The sequence below is a fragment of the Bombina bombina genome, chromosome 12 (assembly GCF_027579735.1).
Source record: "Bombina bombina isolate aBomBom1 chromosome 12, aBomBom1.pri, whole genome shotgun sequence".
NCBI lineage: Eukaryota > Metazoa > Chordata > Amphibia > Anura > Bombinatoridae > Bombina > Bombina bombina.
Genome location: NC_069510.1, coordinates 38,481,118 through 38,496,406, shown reverse-complemented (window position 1 = coordinate 38,496,406; position 15,289 = coordinate 38,481,118). Strand labels below are relative to the sequence as shown.

The 15,289-nt window shown below is 40.5% G+C and overlaps 2 protein-coding genes across 9 annotated transcripts in view; one reads left to right on the top strand and one right to left on the bottom strand.

Annotated features, from left to right (window-relative positions):
* Positions 1-9,067, bottom strand: part of TRAF2 (TNF receptor associated factor 2) — a 176,824-nt gene extending 167,757 nt beyond the window's left edge. For 3 of the 8 annotated variants that reach the window (XM_053695785.1, XM_053695778.1, XM_053695779.1), the window contains exon 1: positions 8,066-8,980. The gene's annotated coding sequence lies outside the window, so the exon portion shown is untranslated. The other 5 variants (XM_053695783.1, XM_053695780.1, XM_053695781.1 and 2 more) reach the window with 5 other exon arrangements.
* A 3,956-nt stretch (positions 9,068-13,023) lies between these two features.
* TMEM141 (transmembrane protein 141) overlaps positions 13,024-15,289 on the top strand; it is a 105,421-nt gene continuing 103,155 nt past the window's right edge. The window contains exons 1-2 of the mRNA XM_053696081.1: positions 13,024-13,163; positions 14,349-14,415. Coding sequence (XP_053552056.1) covers positions 13,110-13,163; positions 14,349-14,415 — 121 coding nt within the window. The 5' untranslated portion in view covers positions 13,024-13,109. The remainder of the gene's footprint in view (positions 13,164-14,348; positions 14,416-15,289) is intronic.

The following is a 15,289-nucleotide window of genomic DNA, read 5'->3' as shown; positions in this document are numbered from 1 at the left end:
CCAGGTTTAGTACGCAGAACTACCTTGTCTGAGTGAAAAATCAGATAAGGAGAATCACAATGTAAGGCTGATAACTCAGAGACTCTTCGAGCCGAGGAAATAGCCATTAAAAACAGAACTTTCCAAGATAACAATTTTATATCAATGGAATGAAGGGGTTCAAATGGAACACCCTGTAAAACGTTAAGAACTAAGTTTAAACTCCATGGCGGAGCAACAGCTTTAAACACAGGCTTGATCCTAGCCAAAGCCTGACAAAAAGCCTGGACGTCTGGATTTTCTGACAGACGCCTGTGTAACAAGATGGACAGAGCTGAAATCTGTCCCTTTAATGAACTAGCTGATAAACCCCTTTTCTAACCCTTCTTGTAGAAAAGACAATATCCTAGAGATCCTAACCTTACTCCAGGAGTAATGTTTGGATTCGCACCAGTATAGGTATTTACGCCATATTTTATGGTAAATCTTTCTGGTAACAGGCTTCCTAGCCTGTATCAGGGTATCAATAACCGACTCAGAAAAACCACGTTTTGATAAAATCAAACGTTCAATTTCCAAGCAGTCAGCTTCAGAGAAGTTAGATTTTGATGTTTGAATGGACCCTGTATCAGAAGGTCCTGTCTTAGAGGTAGAGACCAAGGCGGACAGGACGACATGTCCACTAGATCTGCATACCAAGTCCTGCGTGGCCATGCAGGCGCTATTAGAATCACTGATGCTCTCTCCTGCTTGATTTTGGCAATCAATCGAGGAAGCAGCGGAAAGGGTGGAAACACATAAGCCATCCCGAAGTTCCAAGGTGCTGTCAAAGCATCTATCAGAACCGCTCCCGGATCCCTGGATCTGGACCCGTAGCGAGGAAGTTTGGCGTTCTGGCGAGACGCCATGAGGTCTATCTCTGGTTTGCCCCAACGTCGAAGTATTTGGGCAAAGACCTCCGGATGAAGTTCCCACTCCCCCGGATGAAAAGTCTGGCGACTCAAGAAATCCGCCTCCCAGTTCTCCACTCCCGGGATGTGGATTGCTGACAGGTGGCAAGAGTGAGACTCTGCCCAGCGAATTATCTTTGATACTTCCACCATTGCTAGGGAGCTTCTTGTCCCTCCCTGATGGTTGATGTAAGCTACAGTCGTGATGTTGTCCGACTGAAACCTGATGAACCCCCGAGTTGTTAATTGGGGCCAAGCTAGAAGGGCATTGAGAACTGCCCTCAATTCCAGAATGTTTATTGGAAGGAGACTCTCCTCCTGATTCCACAGTCCCTGAGCCTTCAGAGAATTCCAGACAGCGCCCCAACCTAGTAGGCTGGCGTCTGTTGTTACAATTGTCCAGTCTGGCCTGCTGAATGGCATCCCCCTGGACAGGTGTGGCCGATGAAGCCACCATAGAAGAGAATTTCTGGTCTCTTGATTCAGATTCAGAGTAGGGGACAAATCTGAGTAATCCCCATTCCACTGACTTAGCATGCATAATTGCAGAGGTCTGAGGTGTAGGCGTGCAAAAGGTACTATGTCCATTGCCGCTACCATTAAGCCGATCACCTCCATGCATTGAGCTACTGACGGGTGTTGAATGGAATGAAGGACACGGCATGCATTTTGAAGCTTTGTTAACCTGTCCTCTGTCAGGTAAATCTTCATTTCTACAGAATCTATAAGAGTCCCCAAGAATGGAACTCTTGTGAGAGGAAAAAGAGAACTCTTCTTTTCGTTCACTTTCCATCCATGCGACCTTAGAAATGCCAGAACTAACTCTGTATGAGACTTGGCAGTTTGAAAGCTTGAAGCTTGTATTAGAATGTCGTCTAGGTATGGAGCTACCGAAATCCCTCGCGGTCTTAGTACCGCCAGAAGGGCACCCAGAACCTTTGTGAAGATTCTTGGAGCCGTAGCCAATCCGAATGGAAGAGCTACAAACTGGTAGTGCCTGTCTAAGAAGGCAAACCTTAGATACCGGTGATGATCTTTGTGGATCGGTATGTGAAGGTAAGCATCCTTTAAATCCACTGTGGTCATGTACTGACCCTCTTGGATCATGGGTAAGATTGTCCGAATAGTTTCCATTTTGAACGATGGAACTCTTAGGAATTTGTTTAGAATCTTTAAATCTAAGATTGGCCTGAAAGTTCCCTCTTTTTTGGGAACCACAAACAGGTTTGAGTAGAACCCTTGTCCTTGTTCCGACCGCGGAACCGGATGGATCACTCCCATTATTAACAGATCTTGTACGCAGCGTAGAAACGCTTCTTTCTTTATCTGGTTTGTTGACAACCTTGACAGATGAAATCTCCCTCTTGGGGGAGATAATTTGAAGTCTAGAAGGTATCCCTGAGATATGATCTCTAGTGCCCAGGGATCCTGAACATCTCTTGCCCAGGCCTGGGCGAAGAGAGAGAGTCTGCCCCCCACTAGATCCGGTCCCGGATCGGGGGCTCTCGGTTCATGCTGTCTTTGGGGCAGCAGCAGGTTTCCTGGCCTGCTTGCTCTTGTTCCAGGACTGGTTAGGCTTCCAGCCTTGCCTGTAACGAGCAACAGCTCCTTCCTGTTTTGGTGCAGTGGAGGTTGATGCTGCTCCTGTTTTGAAGTTCCGAAAGGGACGAAAATTAGACTGTCTAGCCTTAGCTTTGGCTTTGTCTTGAGGTAGGGCGTGGCCCTTACCTCCTGTAATGTCAGCGATAATCTCTTTCAAACCGGGCCCAAATAAAGACTGCCCCTTGAAAGGTATATTAAGTAATTTGGACTTAGAAGTAACATCAGCTGACCAGGATTTTAGCCACAGCGCCCTACGTGCCTGTATGGCGAATCCTGAGTTCTTAGCCGTAAGTTTGGTTAAATGTACTACGGCCTCCGAAATGAAGGAATTAGCTAGTTTAAGGACTCTAAGCCTGTCCGTAATGTCGTCTAGCGTAGATGAACTAAGGTTCTCTTCAAGCGACTCAATCCAAAATGCTGCCGCAGCCGTAATCGGCGCGATACATGCAAGGGGTTGTAATATAAAACCTTGTTGAACAAACATTTTCTTAAGGTAACCCTCTAATTTTTTATCCATTGGATCTGAGAAAGCACAGCTATCCTCCACCGGGATAGTGGTACGCTTAGCTAAAGTAGAAACTGCTCCCTCCACCTTGGGGACCGTTTGCCATAAGTCCCGAGTGGTGGCGTCTATTGGAAACATCTTTCTAAATATTGGAGGGGGTGAGAACGGCACACCGGGTCTATCCCACTCCTTAGTAACAATTTCAGTTAGTCTCTTAGGTATAGGAAAAACGTCAGTACTCGCCGGTACCGCAAAGTATTTATCCAACCTACACAGTTTCTCTGGTATTGCAACGGTGTTACAATCGTTGAGAGCTGCTAAGACCTCCCCTAGTAATACACGGAGGTTCTCCAATTTAAATTTAAAATTTGAAATATCTGAGTCCAATCTGTTTGGATCAGAACCGTCACCCACAGAATGAAGCTCTCCGTCCTCATGCTCTGCGAGCTGTGACGCAGTATCAGACATGGCCCTAGCATTGTCAGCGCACTCTGTTCTCACCCCAGAGTGATCACGCTTGCCTCTTAGTTCTGGTAATTTAGACAAAACTTCAGTCATAACAGTAGCCATATCTTGTAATGTTATCTGTAATGGCCGCCCAGATGTACTAGGCGCCAAAATATCACGCACCTCCCGGGCGGGAGATGCAGGTACTGCCGCGTGAGGCGAGTTAGTCGGCATAACTCTCCCCTCGCTGTTTGGTGAAATTTGTTCACATTGTACAGATTGACTTTTATTTAAAGTAGCATCAATACAGTTAGTACATAAATTTCTATTGGGCTCCACCTTGGCATTGGAACAAATGACACAGATATCTTCCTCTGAGTCAGACATGTTTAACACACTAGCAAAAAACTTACAACTTGGTTATAATCTTTTTTAGCCAAAAACGTACTGTGCCTCAAAGAGGTACTAACGATTAAATGACAGTTGAAATAATGAACTGAAAAACAGTTATAGCATCAAACTTTAAAACAACAAAACTTTTAGCAAAGGTTTGTTCCCATTAGTAAAATAACAATAATTAAATTTGACATAAAAAATACAAAGCAACGCTTTTATTCACAGTCACTATAAGAATTCTCACAGCTCTGCTGAGAGAATTTACCTCCCTTCAAAGAAGTTTGAAGACCCCTGAGATCTATCAGAGATGAACCGGATCATGCAGGAAATATAAAAGAAACTGACTGGTATTTTTTGATGCGTAGCAAAGAGCGCCAAAAACGGCCCCTCCCTCTCCCACACAGCAGTGAAGAGAAACGAAACTGTCACAATTAAAGCAAAAAAACTGCCAAGTGGAAAATAATGCCCAAATATTTATTCACACAGTACCTCAGCAATGTAAACGATTCTACATTCCAGCAAAAACGTTTAACATGATAAATAGTTATTAAAAAGGATTAGTGACCTTTAACAGAGTAGTTCCGGTGAAATACCATCCCCAGAATACTGAAGTGTATACATACATGTCATTTTAACGGTATGGCAGGATTTTCTCATCAATTCCATTCAGAAAATAAAAACTGCTACATACCTCAATGCAGATTCATCTGCCCGCTGTCCCCTGATCTGAAGCCTTTACCTCCCTCAGATGGCCGAGAACAGCAATATGATCTTAACTACTCCGGTTAAAATCATAGTAAAAAACTCTGACAGATTCTTCCTCAAACTCTGCCAGAGAAGTAATAACACGCTCCGGTGCTATTTTAAAATAACAAACTTTTGATTGAAGTCATAAAAACTAAGTATAATCACCATAGTCCTCTCACACATCCTATCTAGTCGTTGGGTGCAAGAGAATGACTGGGACTGACGTAGAGGGGAGGAGCTATGTACAGCTCTGCTGGGTGAATCCTCTTGCATTTCCTGTTGGGGAGGAGTTATATCCCAGAAGTAATGATGACCCGTGGACTGATCACACATAACAGAAGAAAAAATGATTGTTGCTCTACATAAAGATGGTCTAGGCCAGTGATTTTTAACCTTTTCTTTGCCGTGGCACACTTTTTTACATAAAAAAATCCTGTGGCACACCACCATCCCAAAATTTTAAAAAAATCACACATTGTAGCCTAATACAGCATATATATATATACACATACACACAAACACACACATACTGTATGTGTTGTGCTGTTATGCCATGCCTTCTACAAACTACCCCTGCACTGGGATTAAAAAACAAGCAAAGTTTAAAAAATATGTCACACTGTTGTCAGTCTGCCGTGGCACACCTGAGGATCTCTCACGGCACACTAGTGTGCCATGGCACACTGGTTGAAAAACACTGGTCTAGGCTATAAGAAGATTGCCAAGACCCTGAAACTGAGCTGCAGAACGGTGGACAAGACCATACATGGGTTTCACAGGACAGGTTCCACTCAGAACAGGCCTCGCCATAGTCGACCATAGAAGTTGAGTGCACATGCTCAGCGTCATATCCAGAGGTTGTCTTTGGGAAATAGACATATAAGTGCTGCCAGCATTGCTGCAGAGGTTAAAGGGGTGGGGGGGTTAGCCTGTCAGTGCTCAGACCATACGCCGCACACTGCATCAAATTGGTCTGCATGGCTGTTGTCCCAGAAGGAAGACTCTACTAAAGATGATGCACAAGAAAGCCTGCAGTTTGCTGAAGACAAGCAGACTAAGGACATGGATTACTGGAACCATATCCTGTGGTCCGATGAGACCAAGATAAACTTATTTGGTTCAGATGGTGTCAAGCATGTGTGGCGGCAACCAGGTGAGGAGTACAAAGACAAGTGTATCTTGCCTACAGTCAAGCATGGTGGTTGGAGTGTCATGGCCTGGGCCTGCATGACTACTGCCGGCACTGGGGAGCTAAAGTTCATTGAGGGAACCATGAATGCCAACATGTAATGTGACATACTGAAGCAGAGCATGATCCCCTTCCTTCCAAGACGACCACTGCCTTGCTAAAGAAGCTGAGGGTAAAGGTGGTGGACTGGCTAAGCATGTCTCCAGACCTAAACCCTACTGAGCATCTGTGGGGCATCCTCAAACGCAAGGTGGGGGAGCGCAAGGTCTCTAACATTCACCAGCTCCGTGATGTCATCATGGAGGAGTGAAAGCGGACTCCAGTGGCAACCTGTGAAGCTCTGATGAACTCCATGCCCAAGAGGGTTAAGGCAGTGCTGGAAAATAATGGTGGCCACACAAAATATTGACACTTTGGGCCCAAGTTGGACATTTCCACTTAGGGGTGTACTGACTTTTGTTTCAAATGGTTTAGACATTAATGGCTGTGTGTTGAGTTATTTTGAGGGGACAGCAAATTTACACTGTTATACAGGATGTACACTCACTACTTTACATTATAGCAAAGTGTCATTTCTTTAGTCTTGTCACATGAAAAGATATAATAAAATATTTACAAAAATGTGAGGGGTGTACTCACTTTTGTGAGATACTGTGTGTGTGTGTGTGTATATATATATATATATGTTCAAAAAGGAAAAAAGAAATTAAGAAAAAAAAGGTCAAAGATTAGAAAAGGTAATAGGATTCCTTAGCCAGCACTTCCCATATTGTTACAATATAATAAATCAGAGGTGAGACACCTGAGGGATCATTTAAATCTTAATTTTACCTATAGCACCATCAGTATAACATTTTTGGATCTAGCAATCACTGCCAAAAATGGTGCGCTAGAAAGTGAAATATATAGGAAAGAGAGCTCAGCTAACACTATTCTAAAAGCTGACAGTCATCATATAGACTCAGTGATAAAAGGCATTCCATATGGTAAGTAGATCACTGCTACACTGTCCTTAACAAAAATTGACTACTAATACTTGGAACCAATGAATGTGTTTCACCAATTCAAGGACATTAAAGGGACACTCAAGTAAAAATTAAACTTTTATGATTCAGCTAGAGCATGCAATTTTAAACAACTTTACAATTTACTTCCACTAACAAAATGTACAGTGTTTTTATATTTACACTTTTTAAATCACCAGCTCCCATTGAGCATGTGCAAGAATTCAAACACTATATGCATTAGTGATTGGCTGATGGCTGTCACATGATACAGGAGGAGTGGAAATAGACATTACTTTGAAATGTCAGAAAAAAAATCTACTCATTTGAAGTTCAGACTAAGTGCTATTGCATTGTCTTTTTATTATGCATTTGTTGATTATGCAAATCTACTGCGTCTACTGGTCCTTTAAAGCCTTGTTCTGCAGGTCATCTACTGCTTGTGAGTGCAGTGTCAATAATACTATATAACAACAGTGTAACATAAGGATTGACAAACGTATTAAAAAAATATACTGATGAGCCAAGTACACACTTATATACATAAAAGACAAAATTAAACTGTCATGTTTCAGATAGAGCATGCACTCCAATTAACTTCTATTATCTAATATGCTTTGTTCTCTTGGAATACTTTGTTGAAAATCAGATAGACAGGCTGAGGACCAGCAATTACTGGGATTTAGTTACTGATTGGTGGCAGCACATACTGTATATGCTTATTGTCATTGGCTTGTCCAATGTGTTCTCCTAGCTCCCAGTAATGCATTTTTGCACCTTCCACAAAGGATACCAACAGAATGAAGCAAATTAGAAATTGGAAAGTTGTTTAAAATTTTATGTTCTATCTCATTATTTCTGAAACTAAAAAACACTCCATACAGAAGTAAATGTTCAAAATACTACAAAACTAAAGCTTTTGGAGATTGTTCTCAAATTAATGAATAAAGCCCACTGTGTTCCTGTAAAGGATTAGCATATATGTATAGCAGAACATGTGAGCTAATTCTTTATAGAATAGATCTAAATGTAAATAATTCTATGCAATGTCTAATAAGGTAACAAAGCTAATGTGTAAATATTTTAACCAAGTTTTTATTCCAGTTTATAATATTTGTTTCATATTCTACTACATATAACTACATAAATACCAAGATCACTGTACAAAAAAATATAAAAGTACTTTTAAAGTATCTGAACAAAGCAGAATTACTAATAGCTTATAGTATGATATGTTTTTACTTACCAGTTGTGATGCTTAAAAGTGTTCTTCAACGTTGACTTCATAACCAAAATATCCTCAAAAAGTAAGGACGAGTCCATGGGGATTGGTTGACCCAAAATTAGACCTACCTATCACCATAATTAGTTTTGTAATATATCAAATTGATAGGGGCAATGTCCTGTAAAATAGTGTTCTATATATTATATTCCCAATGATCTATTTTGCCTGCTGGAAGGTAGGAAATGATATCTACTTTTATTTAAAATAGCAGATTTCCCTGCTTTTATGTTCACATATGATATAATGATAGGGGAGCTGGTGTATTTCCCCTGCAGTGCAGAAGCCATAACTATAAGTCAGACTGGAGTTCCCAGGCATCTCTGTGCCTCTATATGCCAGTGTGGTTGTCTATAGACCCCTAGGAATCTCTGTGCCACATACTGCAGCCTCTATATGCCAGTGTGGTTGTCTATAGACCCCTAGGAATCTCTGTGCCACATACTGCAGCCTCTATATGCCAGTGTGGTTGTCTATAGACCCCTAGGAATCTCTGTGCCACATACTGCAGCCTCTATATGCCAGTGTGGTTGTCTATAGACCCCTAGGAATCTCTGTGCCACATTCTGCAGCCTCTATATGCCAGTGTGGTTGTCTACCCCTGCCTGTCTATACCTCTCTAGCGCCAGTCAGACCCCACCCCCTGTTGGTAAAACACCCTCACTGTTTGTACCTCGTCTAGGGCTACGGCAGCAGACAGTTCTCAGCACTCCTGTAACTCAGCACATACTACACGTAGCACAAACAATTACCGAGCAGAGTCAGACTTATACCAGTCTCCTTCCGGCAGCGCTGGGAGCTCGGGGCCTATCAGTGATATCACAGCCTGCGACCTTTCCCGGTCCCCAGCACATTCCCACCCCGAGGCTGCCCGAAGCCCCTCACTTACTTACTTCTCTGGTTCGGCTCGCCAGTCTCTATGCTGCTATTTATGAACTGGCTCTTTGTGATAGGAAGAAAAACGAGGAGGGGCGGACGCTGCCTCAGTTCCTAGTTATAACAAGCTACCACACTAACAGTCACTCTCACAGTGACACAGTAGCACACTTACAGTGACAAACAGTCATAGTCACACTCATAGTGACAGTAGCACACTCACAGTGACAGTTATAGTCACACTCATAGTGACAGTAGCACACTCACAATGACAAACACAGTCACACACAGTAGCACACTTACAGTGACAAACAGTGACACAGTAGCACACTCACAGTGACACACTCAGTGACACACAGTAGCACACTCACAGTGACAGTCACACACAGTAGCACACTCACAGGGACAGTCACACACAGTAGCACACTCACAGGGACAAACAGTCATAGTCACACTCATAGTGACACACAGTAGCACACTCACAGTGACAAACACAGTCACACAGTAGCACACTCACAGTGACAAACACAGTCACACAGTAGCACACTCACAGTGACAGTCACACACAGTAGCACACTCACAGGGACAGTCACACACAGTAGCACACTCACAGGGACAAACAGTCATAGTCACACTCATAGTGACACACAGTAGCACACTCACAGTGACAAACACAGTCACACAGTAGCACACTCACAGTGACAAACACAGTCACACAGTAGCACACTCACAGTGACAGTCACACACAGTAGCACACTCACAGTCACAAACACAGTCACACACAGTAGCACACTCACAGTGACAGACACAGACACACACAGTAGCACACTTACAGTGACAAACACAGTGACACAGTAGCACACTCACAGTGACACACAGTAGCACACTCACAGTGACAGTCACACACAGTAGCACACTCACAGGGACAAACAGTCATAGTCACACTCATAGTGACACACAGTATCACACTCACAATGACAAACACAGTAGCACACTCACAGTGACAAACACAGTCACTCACAGGGACACACAGTAGCACACTCACAGTGACAGTCACACACAGTAGCACACTCACAGTTACACACTCAGTCACACACAGTAGCACACTCAAAGTGACACACAGTAGCACACTCACTGTATTGTCATATGGGAAGGAGATGCATACATTACAGACATGTTCAATGAAAATCATAATTTAACCCTTTAACTGCAGAGTAATTTCCACTTTAAAGGGAGACTAAACCCAATTTATTTATTTAATATTCAGACAGAGCATGCAATTTTAAGCAACTTTCCATTTTACTCCTATTATCACATTTTCTTCGGTCTCTTGCTATCTTTATTTATAAAGCAGCAATGTAGAGCTTAAGAGCCGGCCCATTTTTGGTTGAGAACCTGGGTTATGCTTGCTTATTGGTGGCTAAATGTATCCACCAAAAAGCAAGCGCTATCCAGGGTGCTGAAACTAAAATGGGATGTCTCCTAAGCTTTAAATTTCTGCTTTTTAAATGAAGATAGCAAGAGAGCGAAGAAAATTTGATAATAGTAGTAAATTAGAAAGTCGCATGCTCTATCTGAATCATTAAATAAAAAATTGGGTTTAGTATCCCTTTAAGTGCTGAGCTATTTTTCCGTTTTTAGATGCTGCTTTTATTTAGGCCCTACTGTAGGTCATTTTCAGTGAGAAATGTTCCACTATGTACCATGTAAACATTTTATTGTGAATTAAATTTGAAGCTTAATTTCTCTTTAAAGGGACAGTAAACATAAAAAATAATGTTACATAGTTCTGCACATAGTGACAGCTTGAAAAAAACCAAAGATATGAGAGATTTTAGCCCCCAAGTTACACTTATCTTGTTTCCTTCTTTCTTTTCAAAAGCAATTTGCGTGCCCGCTGTCTAATCGCAGAGTGCCTGATCGCGCTATTGAACTAAATGTAGAGCGCTCACACTACCAGACTGGAGAGGGATCGCGCTAAATTTAGTTCAATAGCGAGAGTAAGTAGAATTTCGGGGGCTAAAATCTCTCAAATGTTTTGTTTTTTTCAAGCTGATTCTAAGATAATGTTACATAATTCTGCACTATGTGATGTCATTTTTTACGCATACTGTCCCTTTAAGTAATTAAATTAGGAAGTTATTTTTGTTTTTATATGTATAAGCCAGGGACTAATTTTGTTCTTGCAGCTGTTGCAGTATGGTTGTTTTTTTTTTTTTTCTTTGCGCTCGTTGCCAAGTAAGTTACAAAATAATTTTTTACAGTAATTAAAAGATTTCGGGCTACCTTACCTGAAATAGGCGACCATGAGAAAATGATTTTGATTTTTATCTAACTTTTCCCTGGACACCCCTAAAAGAGAAATCATTTTTGAATTTGGAAAATTGCCAATTTCAAGCTTTACTTGCAAATTCTGTGTCGAGGCTTAGAGAAAATAGCGTCAATAGAAAACGGGAAAAAATGATTGGCGGATTAACTGAAATAAGACTATACTTATAATAATTAAAGGGACAGCAAACACCTTGTAATTTCATGACATTTATTTTATGTTGCAGAATAACATATCAGCCAAGTCTTAACTTTTTTAAAACAAATTAACATGCTTTTTACTGCAATTATTTTTCAAAAGACCAAAATCCACCCATCATTTGCCCTTTTTGGAGAAGCCAATCTGGGCTTTGGACTAGTACACAGACAATAAGGCTAATCACTGTCATAAAGTTAGCATAAAACGCATTTATCTGATAAAGCTAATTAGGGACATGTATGTGACAGGGTTAGCCTTGAGAAGTCAGCAGGTGCATTTCAAGTTCTGAGAATTAGAAATTGATACATTTTCAAAACTAAACACATGCAAAAGGGGCACAATAAAACAGTGACCGCTGCTTGATAAATCCTGACTGCAGGTTCCCTTGTGCGAATCTGCAGTCAAAGGGGGGGTGAAGGACTTGATACATTGAGGCCAAATGTGTTTTTAAAGGGATAGGAACGTCAAAGCTAAACTTGCATGATTCAGATAGCAGGTCATTTTAAGACACTTTTAAATTCACTTCTATTTTCAAATGTGCTTTGTTCTTTTTGTATCGCTTGTTGAAAAAGAATACGCACATATCATACACTAGTGGGAGGTAGCTGCTCGTTGGTGCCTCCACACACTTATCTCTTGTGATTGTTCAGCTAGCTGCCAGTAGTGCAATGCTGTTCTTTCAGCAAAGGATAACAAGAGAATGAAGCACATTTGATAATAGACGTAAATTGGAAAGTTGTTTAAAATTGTATGTTCTATCAAAATCATGAAACAAAATTTTGTGGTTTCCTGTCCCTTTAAAGACTGTTCAGGGCCAATATTTCATTGCTGTTCTTGATTTAGACTTGATCAGTGACTGGCAGCTATGTGCATATGCCACTCCTGGTTGGGTCATTGGCTATGTTCTTTTTCAGAGTAAGAGGCCATTGCAGCTACTGGCAAATAAAATACTCTAATAAAATAAATATAACATTTTAAATAAAATGCTCTAATGCTAATAATACAATGTTCTTTAATTATTTGTTTAAACATTTTCAGAGTTAAAAATGTGTTATTATATCTCTCTTAGTGGTATTTTATAGGTTAACAAAATCTATCAATACAATGTGTATTCTGCAAAATAAATACATAAATAAAACCTACAGTTTACCCCAAGTAGCAATTTTAGCTCATAACCATCTGAATAACCTAAGCTGACATAAAATATAATTCTTCACTTTAAAAAACGGTTTTTGAGATGGTGTCAGTAAAATGTTGTTTTGGTTTCGAAATGAAGCAATGTAGTTTTAGGATGACTTTCTAAGGAAAATGACTCATTCGTTGCCAAAGAGTTCATCGTCATATTGTAAAACCCCAGGCATTAAGCATACTGCCCCATAGGGACTTATTACACAGTAGTATCGCTTATCACACCAGCTGGGAGACCATTCCATGTATTTACTACACTTGTTAAAAAGAATATATTTGCACTGTCTCCTATCACTTCCTAACTGTAAGAGTGAAAGTGTCTTAACCAGAGAGAAGTTTAACCCTCCTAACTGCAGGTGGCGCTCTAGACTAGAGGATCTAGAAGCAACAAGTCTGTGGTTGAGAATAAGATCAAACATGGTGACTGTGGGACTGCAAAGAGTAAACGATGAAGTGGCTGCTAAGCATCCGGTTTGTATCACATATTGGCTAGCAAATTTAACCCCTGCCCTGGCTGAAAGAAGCTGTGTGTCCTGTAGTGTTCTAAACTTCAGGGTGTTTGGCAGTGGGAGGGTTAAACTGTGTGCGTGTGTAGCTCTGACAGTAAAGTAACCAGATATAATAGGACTTTCAACAAGTCATAACCATCAGAGTAGCGAACGGAAGTGACGTTCCGTCAGCTGTCTGTTCTGATAAAACATCTGCAATGAGATAATATCTCTCTCTAATGTTTATGGTGTTTAGTCATTGTCGCTGGCAGAACCTACAGGAGTCTGATTCACAGGACAGAATTGGATTTTTTTTTTTTTTTTAACTGAGTGGTTCTTTATAATTGTAAAAAAAAAAATTGGTTCAGAAAGAACATGCAGTTATCAAATTTACTTTGTTCTTTTTGTATCCCTCGTATACCTCTATAGATTGAGCAACAGCAATGCACTAAAGGGAGCTAGCTGCTGATTGGTGGAGACTACACACATATGCTTCTTGTCATTTGCAGGGCTTAGACACATTAAAGGGACAGTAAAGTCAAAATTAAACTTTTATGATTCGGATAGAACATGCAATTTTAAATAACTTTCCAGGCTACTTCTGGTATCAAATTTGCTTCGTTCTTTTGATATCTTTTATTGAAGAGTACAACTAAGTAGGCTCATTAGACCTCAGGAGTGTGCATGTGTCTTTTGTAATCTATGGCAGCAGTGTTTTGCAACATTATTTGTAGCTTTGTTTTACAAAGTTGCAAAACAATTCTGCCATAGATTACTAAAGACACATGCACACTCCTGAGGTCTAATGAGCCTACTTATTTGTACTCTTCAATAAAAGATACCAAGGGAACAAAGCAAATTTAATAACAAAAATAAATTGGAAAGTTATTTAGAATTGCATGCTCTATCCGAATCATGTAAGTTGAATTTTGATTTTACTGTCCCTATAATTGTTTTAAAAAGTTTTTATCCACAAAAATCCCCATAGACTTTAATGGTGAATTTTATAGAATAAAGGATTGTGGTTGACCGTTTGATTATTACACTGCTGCTTGCATATAACACATTAAAGCATTTTTTTTCTACACTTTTATGTCCCTTTAAGATAGAGGCAAAACCCTGCATATAATGCTTTTGTATATCACTGATCTCAATGTTTGTGTTGCAGGGGCTGTCTGAATATGCTGCCTGCCAGTCTAATGCTTTTATGAAGGGAATTGGCACTTTCATATCAGGTAACTCACTGCCATATGTTGTTGTACTGTACTAATTGTATGTCTGAACAGTGAATTTGTTTTGTAGATTTGGGTAGTTCAACCTGCAGCCTCTAGTCATCCCCATTAGCAACGCACAAGGATATACAGTGTAACTGGAAAAAAGCAGGGTCCTGAGGATAAACTAAAGGGCTTTAACCCATAACGTTTCGGTTCTAATGCGAACCTTTTTCAAACGGAGCCCATCAAAGACATACAGTGCTCCCAACCAAACCCCCCTTATATACCCTGTGTAACACAAATACCTAAATGAGTAATTAACCTCAGAGCCTCTAAACCGCCATCCACCGACCTTCCTAACACGCCACCGGAGCTCCATGCGCAACCGCGCGTCTTGATGACATCATCCGCCGCAGCCGTCAGTGTAGCAGGCTGTGTAGAGGTTGCCATGACCACGGTAAACAACCGTGCGTAGCAATGTAATAACGGCGAGGTGGAGAAGCGGTCAGAGGGAAGAATACACATAATTATAAACAAATGCATACATCATGACAATAAATACAGATATAATCATAACATCTGTATATATTGTCATGATGTATGCATTTTTTTTTTATTAATTTGCATTTTCTATTATAAGTGAATTTCATCTCGTCTTTTGCATGTGCAGTGCCGTTTTATTAGGATTTCTACTGTAAGCATATTTTTTTCCTGCACAAGTTTAATATGATTTATAAAATACAATTTATTAGAATTAACAATAACATTTTTATTTGGTATTTTCATTATTTTGTAACTAATTATTTTTATACGATTTTTAAATTGCGATTTTGTTTGTGAGCCCCGTTGTAATCTATGCATCACTTTCACATACTTAAATCCTTAAAAGGATAGT